The sequence below is a fragment of the Psammomys obesus genome, unplaced genomic scaffold (genome assembly GCF_907164565.1).
Source record: "Psammomys obesus unplaced genomic scaffold, mPsaObe1.curated_primary_1811, whole genome shotgun sequence".
In the NCBI taxonomy this organism is placed as follows: Eukaryota; Metazoa; Chordata; class Mammalia; order Rodentia; family Muridae; genus Psammomys; species Psammomys obesus.
In genome coordinates this window covers 13,500,043-13,509,364 of record NW_026586173.1, presented here as the reverse complement: position 1 = coordinate 13,509,364, position 9,322 = coordinate 13,500,043, and the positions used below count along the sequence as shown (strand labels likewise).

Sequence of the window (9,322 nt, the reverse complement as noted above, 5' to 3'; positions counted from 1 at the left end):
CCTTCCTTCCTTCCTTCCTTCCTTCCTTCCTTCCTTCCTTCCTTCCTCCTTCTTTTTCTTTTATTTTCTTTCTTTATAAATTTCATGTGTATTGGTATTTTGCCTGCATATATGTCTGAGTGAGGGTGTTGGATCCTCTGAAACTGGAGCTACAGCCAATCCTTTTAACTGCTGTGCCATCTCTCCAGCCCAAGACAGGCGAGTTTCTGAGTTCAAGGACAGCCTAGTCTAGAGTGAGTTTCAGGACAGCCAGGGCTACACTGAGAAATCCTGTTTCAAAAGGAAGGAAGGAAGGAAGGAAGGAAGGAAGGAAGGAAGGAAGGAAGGAAGGAAGGAAGGAAGGAAGGAAGGAAGGAAAAAAAAAGAAAAGAAAAGAAAGAGGGACTAGGGAGATGACTCGGCAGGCAATTAAGAGTACATACTTTCTTGTAGAGGGCCCAAGTTTTGTTCTGAGTACCAGCATTGAGTAGTTCACAACTGTAACTTAAGCTCCAGTGGATCCAATAATACCACATTTTTTGGCCTTCAAGGGTACCTTTACTCATGAATACAGTACCCCTCTGGCACATGTATATAATTAAAAATCAAATCTTTAAAAAAAGAAAAAGAATTATTAAGCAAGGAATGAAGTGGATGCCTGTAATGCCAACACTCGGGAATTAGAGGCAGGATTCAAAGGCCAGCATGGTCCGTATAGCCTGTTTCAGCCCAGCCATGGTTAGAATAGGAAGACCCTGTCGAAAGGGGGGAGAGGGGGTCGAGGAAAGAGAGAGAGAAGTATCAGTGAGATGGCTCTTGGTAATGATGCCAAGCCTGATAACCTGAGTTTGGAACAAGGAGAGAATGATTTTGACTTCCTCATACCTGTGATGGACGTGCGCACTCCTGCATGTAGACAAGAAAAAAAAAGTTTTGTTTTGTTTTAATTTCAAAATATTAAAATAAAGGAAAAGTTCTTGAACCAGGTCCTGAAATAGGAGGCTGAGGCAGGAAAATGCAAATTCAAGGCCAGCCAGAGCCAGGGCTATATATTATTGAGACAGTGTCTCAAGAACATAAAGATAATCTTAAACAGCAGCAGCAAAGTTGAGCTTAGATTGGGTCTCAGAAGCATCCTGTTACAGGCAGTGCTGGTTTGTGTGCAGCTCAGTGTGCTAGGTGAGTAGCTGCACATTTAACAGAAGTGCATTCTGTCAGGGGGAGTGATAGCATCCAGTCTAGCCCTTGTTGATTGGCTTGGGACCTGTGTTATCTCAGGGTCGATCACCTGTCCTTCTTAGGTGTGGGATCAGCTGCTAGCTACACTGTGGTTCCCACCTCTGGACCTTGCAGTTTAGTCCAAAAGTCACAGGCAGAGGCAGCTGCTGAAGCTAGTGGCAGTACATTGTCACAGATGAGCCTGTGTCCTCACACAGCATGTACTCCCTCCAGGAATGCCAAGCAAGATGTGGACGATGAGTACGGCGTGTCCCAGGCCCTTGCTCGTGGCCTGCAGTCCTACTATGCAGTGGCCCATGCAGTCACAGAGAGAGTAGATAAGCAGTCAGCCCTCATGGTCAACGGTGTCCTCAAACAGTACCAGGTAAGGCCAGAGGCAGCAGGGAGGCCGGGTGGTTGGTGGCTGGACTTAGGCAACACTCACTTTTCCTGAAGAGCCATAATTTTCCCATCTGGTTTTGGTTTGGTTTGGTTTCCTCTGAGATAGGGTCTCACTATGTATTCCAGAATGGCTTAGAACTCAGTATGTAGCTCAAACTGGCCTCAAACTCAACAGAGATCACCTGTCTCTGTCTAATAAAGGTGTATAACACTATAGTCAGATAGTTTTCTCATCTAAAGCATCTATGGTCAAGTAGTTTAGCTGCCAGAAGGCATTAAAACTTCAGGGAGCTACCAGGTACCAGGCAGGGGGACATTGTGTGCACCCCCCACGGAGCAGGTGTGGGCCTCACAGGGATGTTCTGCAATATGACCCAGACCCAAGGTTACCTGGAACTTTGAACAGGACTTTTTTCTGGGAGCAGAGGAACGATCTTTCTTGTGAGAGGGTTTTCTATGGGGGTGAAAAGACCATGGTTCTTAACTGTTTTCAGCCTCGCTAGGAAATTCTTTTTTTTTTTCTGTGTCTGGTAGTCCTGTCTCATCTCTAAGGTTCCAAAAGGGAGCCAGCCTCACTCAATCCAAAGATTATGTATCCCTGTTTTTATTTGGTTGTGGCCTCTGTTCTTGCCACTCTCCCTAGGAGAACTGTGCGATTATGTGCCAGTGTAGATCCCAGAGGCAAATGAGCATTCACTAGAACTTTCTACAGGCCACTGTAATGATAGGCTTACATGTTGCCCCTCCTACTTAGTGTGTAAAGACAATGGCCAAGCTTTCTCTTCTTGTGCTATATTCAACTCAAATGCTTTGGAAAATCCTCGATTAAAAAAAAAGAAATCTGGGGCTGGAGAGATGGCTTAGTGGTTAAGAGCACTGGCTGTTCTTCCAGGGGTCCTGAGTTCAATTCCCAGCACCCACATGGCAGCTCACTACTGTCTGTAACCATACTCCATGGAATCTCATACTTCTGGTGTGCAAAGCAAGTGTACATGTATATACTAAGTAAATAAATCTTAAAAAGAGAGAGAGAGAGGAGAGAAATCTTGAGCTGGCCAGTGGTGGTGCATGCCTTTAAGCCCAGCACTCAAGATGCAGAGGCAGGAGGATCTCTGAGTTCAAAGTCAGCCTGGTCTTCATAGTGAGTTCCTGGACAGCCAGGGCTACACAGAGAAACTGTCTCAAATGAGGATCAGGATTCAGATCTCTAGAACGGACATGAAAGCCAGGCAAGTAGTGTGGCCACTATAATCTCAGAGAGGTAGAGATGGCATCTGCAGGGCAATCTGGCCAGCTAGACTTGCAGACTATAGAGTTCTGGGCTCAGCGGGAGGGCCTGCCTCAGTGAGCATTGAGCATGGTGGTAGTGGTCAGGCTAACTGCTAACCAGCATCTGGCCTCCACACACACACATGCGTGCACACGTGACCTGCATGTAGGTGACCCATGCCCACTCTCGAGCATGTCTTCTGAGATCTTCTTTATCTTAGAGGTAGAGAGCAGACTCATTTGGTTAAGAGCACTTGTTGCTCTTGCAGAGGACCTGCGTTTGATTTTCCGCACCCATATGGTGGCTCAAATATGTAAGTACAGTCTCAGGGGATCTAATGCCCTCTTCTGTCTTCCACAGGCACCAAGCACACATGTTCACATACATGCAGGCGAAATACTCACACATATAATTATTAAACAAATAAGTTGAAAACAAAATATATTCAGTCATAAATAGGTTGATTTCTGCGGTGGCATCTCATTTGTGTGGTCTCTGTGACTTCCACTCTGTTATCCTTTGGTCAGGGCCAGAATTTTGTAGAGAGGCCACCAGCCTCATCTGCAGATACTTGTAAAAGAGGTCTGGAGTTCAGGCAAGCTCTGTGAGCAATTAGAGATGCAGTGAGGGTGGGGTTAGTGGTTTAGATGAGTCCAGTACAGGGTGCAGAAGAGATTCAATCTACAACAAAGGCAAGAAAGCAAACAGCTGGATTGGATCATGTTGACAGGAGAGCCTGGGACTCTGCTACAGTTAGTTATGTTATTCTTTTGATATTTCTTACAGGGCAGAGTTCCTTGTAGGGTAGCCACAGACAGCATATTTGTTGTATGAACTTGGTCCTTGCATTTCTGCCCTTTCAGATCAAGGGCTTGGAGTGGCTGGTGTCCCTTTATAACAACAACCTGAATGGCATCCTGGCTGATGAGATGGGGCTGGGGAAGACTATCCAAACCATCGCACTCATCACATACCTCATGGAGCACAAGCGCATCAATGGGCCCTTCCTCATCATCGTGCCTCTCTCGTATGTATGAGCCTGACTCCATTCAGCCTGGTTGCAGCACGGGTTTCTTTTTCCTGCAGGGCAGAAATGGGTGTCCAGAGCATGGCACAGGGTTGGAGCTTCTCTGTGGCCACCTTCCATCTGTGTGTACACAGTCTTTACAGTTGTGGCTACCTTCTGCCTCTCTTTACGTGGCTCTACAGAATAGGATGATAGACTGCTTTAGTACTGTCTGAGTTTCTGAGTAAGAGGACTGCAGTGCATTTGTTTAAGAGACACACATCAACCTGTTGCTAACTGCCTCTAGTTGTGAGAGGCAGGTGTGTGGAGCCCACCCATATTCCATGGGTCAGCTCCTAGCGATTTTTGTAGTGGCTGTCCGCTTGCTCCTTTCAGGGGAATTGGTACAGGCTACCTTTGGCTCTGTTAAGCAAAAACTGCTGTACTGTTTTGTATGCATTGTGCCCTTCGTGGGGCCCGATGTCCTTTTGTATTGTGTCTCAGTTTGGTATACATAGCACAGGTGCCCAAGCTTGCATGTATCAGCCATCTCAGAGAGTCTCCGACTCACCACTTCTTGGTTTCAGCAGTTCTGGAAATCTGTTAGCTTCAAAAAATAGTTCATCTGCCTCATCCTCCCTAGGACCAGCTCCCTCTGACCTAGCCTAGGTTACGCTTCTGGCCCTAATCAGTCCCTGGCCTAGGGGATGGTCTATTCCTATTGTCTCTTTGTATGACTAGGCTTCATCCTAGAGCGCTCCCTGAGCTCGCTATAAGTTCATTCAGGGCCACTAGTCTCAAATCTTAGTCCTTTACAAACTTGTCACATTTGAGGCTTGGGTAGGAAGTTTGTCCCTGGGTCAGGGTTTGTTTGAAGTCTCGGGGGTTGTGTTCCACCCACTTTATGTGTCAACAAAAATCTGTGAACTGAGGATTTCCCTTTTTTGTGGGGTGGGGGATGTGGGGGATGGTTTCTCTGTGTAGCCATGGCTGCCCTGGAACTCACTTTGTAGACCAGGCTGGCCTCATACTCACAGAGATCCATATACCTCTGCCTCCCAAATGCTGGTACTAAAGGTGTTCACGGTAATGCCTGGCTTGGATTTCAGTTGTTTTGGGGTTTTGTTTGTTTGTTTTTCAGAGAAGAGGCATTAAATATTTATTAGTTTATTTACAATTGCATGTAGTATAAGAATTCAAGAGTTTAATCCAATTTTCAGATTATATCTCTTAAACATTCTTCATTCTGTTAAAGGATAAATTAAATATCCTTCTAAAAAGTGTATTATTTATTTTATGAGTACTTTATATGTTTTTACACCTGCAGGCCAGAAGAGGGCACCAGATTTCAATATAGATGGCTATGAGCCACCAGTGGTTGTTGGGAACTGAACTCAGGATCTCTGGAAGAACAGACAGTGCTCTTAACTGCTGAGCCATCTCTCCAGCCCCAATATCCTTATTTTTTAAGTAGCTGGTGCCCTACTATAAAGAAAGAAACGGCAAAATCACATTCAAAGTACACAGTCATCATCGCCAGTAACCTCCATTTGTTTTCCATGGAAAAATGGCAAGTTCTTCCCCAGACCCTCCTCATAGTGGCTGCGGCGGACCATGGAGGTGGTGAATCTCTGCTCTGGCCCAACATGGTGCTACTGGAAGCTTAGGGAAGAATGCAGAGAAGGAAGGTGGAAGAAACATTTAACTAATAATAATAAAAAAAAAAATCAGAGGCCGCTCTCTGATTTTTTTTTTATTATTATTATTAGTTAAATGTTTAGTAGTGGTAACCAGATTCTAGCTGATGCCCCATTTCTTCTGTACTACAGACATCACAGCCACCACACAGTAGGAGTCCTACCTGCAGTGATCATTCCAGGGCTGTTCTGAACATGACCATGTTTCTCCATGGTTCTGTCTTAATGTGCTCATTATAGTTCTACCACTAGAAAGAGCTGCCTCTTTTTCCCATTTGCTTAACTCCTTACATGAGCTCTCATCTTTGTTCTGTTGGTGGGTGACAACAGCCATAGACTCAGTAAGAGGCCCGTTGCACTTACCTCTCAGTTTTTCTTTGATACAACGTTTGTTATTAATTTAAGATCCAGTCCCAGTTGAGGGGCCAACACTGCCATGATGCTACAAAGAGTGCATTCTCATCTCACTTACTTCCGTTTGTTCCATTATTCTCTCCAGGCTCATTAGTTGTTAGGGCTCCTTTATGGCCTCTAGCCTGTCATGGTGCTCCAAATTTCCATAATTTTGACATTGATAAATCCCAGGCTGCCCTTGAGCTCAAGATTCTGCCCTAGCTTTCTGAGAGCTGCTGCACTGCTTTTTGTTCGAGGTGCTGGGTATGGAGCCAACATTTTAGGATGCTTGTCAAGTGGTCTGCCTCGGCACCATACCCTAGGCCATGTGTGGACATGTGTTTCCCAGGCTCTTGCTCTGTCTATCCTCACTTTGGCTTCCTTGGGATTTCCTTATGGTGAGATTGTGCCTGTGGCTATGGAAGTGAAATACCCTCTTTTTTTTCTCTGTATGTTGCCCACAACAACCCTGACCATGCCACTCAGGCAGAATTATTGCTGGGTGCTTGTGTTTTTTTCCTACTGCTTTGTTCTATCGGGTGCTCAGGCCTATGGATATGGAGCTGTGTTCTCAGTAGATGCTGCAAGCAGCACCTGGAGTTCTTCCTTCCATGTTCCATTAGTTATCACTGCGGACAGGTATGTTTATGCCTTAGCCTATCCATTTACACTGGTTCATTTCTTTTGTTTTTCCAGCTGTTCTGATTTAGCCTCTCTAACTGCCATTCCTGTCGCTGTAGCAGGCCCTGCCTGAAGTTAGACCACTTATTGCCTTTTGTCCCAGCTGATTTCCCCTGGTTCCTTTTTCCATTTCCTGCCCCAATTCTGGATCAGCTCCTTCCCTAAGGAGCCCCAATATTAGAAACCGTGCTTTGTATTCATGAGGCTAAGGCAGGAGGATTTTTACTAGTTTGAGGCCAGCCTGGGCTGTAAGATGTTCCAAGCTTGTCTGGATATAGAATGAGACCCTGTTTCAAGAAACACAAAAAATGAGGATTATTATAGAAATATAACTTAGTTAATAATGTTTATTATTAAAGCCTGTAATTATTATGGTAGTATTTTCTAACTCACTACTGAATCAGTAAAGACAGAGATACCTGTTCTATTTTAGAATAGCTTTATGTTACCTGGTGCTGGGCAGATAGTACCCACTAAGCTACCTCTGTCTACCAGCTCCCATTCCATGCCATCTGTTTTAATAATTTCTACCTGGGCTACTTCCCATCCATAATTCCATTGATAACTGCTTATTCTTTTTCATATGGGCTGCTTTCCTCCATCCATGCCATTTTGGCCATGTGCTCCTCTCCATGCTAATCCATCGCAGCTCTGCCATCTTTCTCCCAACACCTAAGTAAAGCTACAACTGCCTATACCTATAGGTGTAGGAGATCAGGGCACCTTCCTGGTCTCCTCCTGTCTTGCTGTTTGTCTCCAGGTGGTGTCCTCAGCAGCAGCCTCTGCCAGTCGCAGTAAGCAACCAATTCAGGGTGGCGCTGCAGGCTGCCTGCTATGTCTGAAGCTTGCAGACATAAGCTTTGTGGTGAGAGCCTGTCTTAGTTACTTTACTGTTGCTGTGACAAAACACTATGACCAAGGCAACTCTTCAAAGAAAGCATGTAATTTGGCTTACCATTTCAGAGAGTTAGAGTCCATAGTGGTAGAGCAACAGCATGGTGGCAGGAACACTTGAGAACTCACATACTAACCCACAAGCACAAGACAGAGAAAGACACTGGAAATAATGTGGGTTTTTGAAACCTCAAAGCTTCACATCTTTAGGTGTGTAAGAGTGTGTAAGGTGTGTGAGAGGAATATACCTCTTACAATAGATCACACCTCCTAGTCCTTCCCAAACAGTTCCAGCTACTGAGTCCAAATATTCATATATATGAGCCTTTGGAGCCATTCTCATTCAAGTCACCATAGCACTCCTCTCCGTGGTGAAGAAGCCCCTTGCTGCCTCCTCAGTGGTTGCGACCTGGACTGACCTGCAGCCTTTCCACATGATTCCTGTCCAGGCATACGTTCATGCTGTCCATCCCACCTCCTTCTGGCTGAAAGCACTCCCTGTGCCCCGCTGTGTCTTAGTGTTCAATATCCAGCTGTCCGTCCCACCTGCTGCATTGCTGCTTCCATGTGAGTTCCTTGCCTGCCTTGTACTCTTGAGTCTGCCCCTGATCTCTTTGCCCATGACATGCTTCATTGCAGGTCTTCATATCCCTCAAGTCTTTCCTCTCTTTATGCCTCTCTTGTTCCGTCGTGCTCTGCAGTAGCAATAAGACCAGGGACCTCTGGCTGGACCTTCCTAAGAGCCAGCCTCCTGCCTGGGCACAGGGTATGCGCAGGGCCTCCCAGGGCTGCCAGGCATCCAGGCTCCCCAAGTGTTTTCTTTTTTGGTTTTTCAAGACAGGGTTTCCTCTGTGTAGCCCTGGCTGTTCTATAATTCACTCTGTAGACCAGGCTGGCCTCAAACTCAAGAGATCCACCTGCCTCTGCCTCTTGAGTGCTGGGATTAAAGACATGCCACACCACCTCTTCGTGTTCTTCTTACTCACTCTTACTTGGTGACAGCTGTGTTGACTACTTGCCTGATGGCTGCAAAGTGACTACACTGTTTGTATCATCTCACCTGGATTGCTAGGAGGATGGCAAAGTAAAGGGCCCTGAGCAGCATATTTCAGCTAAGTAGACGCTTTGCCAGTGTGATGCTAGCAGCTTGAAGTGCCATTAGATGGGACTCTCTTAAGCAGTAGCCAGAAAGCCTAGCAGTGGAGTTTCTGGGAGGAAAATCAAATGTGGGAAGCAGGCTCTGTCTTAAACTCCTCAGCTGCTACTTTCCCCTGCTCAGCCTCCTAGGATTCTCTTAAGAGGGAAGGCAGGCTCCGAGGACTGTCCTGAGGAAAGGCTTGGTTCTGTTCCCTCCCCTGTGCTCCTGGTCTGTGCTTAGCCCCTGCTTTCCCCTTCTGCCACAGGATCATCTGTAGCCTCCGTTCTCAGTCTCAGGTGGTCACAGGATCACCATGTCTCCAGTATTCCCTGGTGTTAAACCACCATTTCTGGCATTGGGAGGCCAGCCACAGCTGCTGCAGCTGCAGCAGCTCTCCAGCATCTCACATATTCATTCACCGAGGGGCATGACCCCACTGAGGCTAACTGCCTAATATCTGCTCCTGGCCCTGCTGTGGGCTGGCTGTACCAGCGCCATGTCCTGGACTAGAATGTCCCCTCTCGCTGCTGCCACCACTACCCACCCCTGTTTCTGTGCACAAAGCTCCATAGGACACGTGGAGTTTACTGTGGCAGCTTTAAAGACCAGCCCAGTTGGCTTCACTCTTGCCTAGCATAGTAGAA

General features: G+C 46.4%; 1 protein-coding gene and 1 pseudogene across 1 annotated transcript in view; one reads left to right on the top strand and one right to left on the bottom strand.

Moving 5' to 3' along the window:
- The first annotated feature begins 1,476 nt into the window (after positions 1-1,476).
- Smarca4 (SWI/SNF related, matrix associated, actin dependent regulator of chromatin, subfamily a, member 4) overlaps positions 1,477-9,322 on the top strand; it is a 46,107-nt gene continuing 38,261 nt past the window's right edge. Inside the window, exons 1-2 of the mRNA XM_055601491.1 lie at positions 1,477-1,582; positions 3,733-3,896. Of these exons, the coding sequence (XP_055457466.1) occupies positions 1,553-1,582; positions 3,733-3,896 (194 nt within the window). The 5' untranslated portion in view covers positions 1,477-1,552. The remainder of the gene's footprint in view (positions 1,583-3,732; positions 3,897-9,322) is intronic.
- LOC129672037 (cytochrome c oxidase subunit 7C, mitochondrial-like) lies at positions 5,335-9,176 on the bottom strand (annotated as a pseudogene).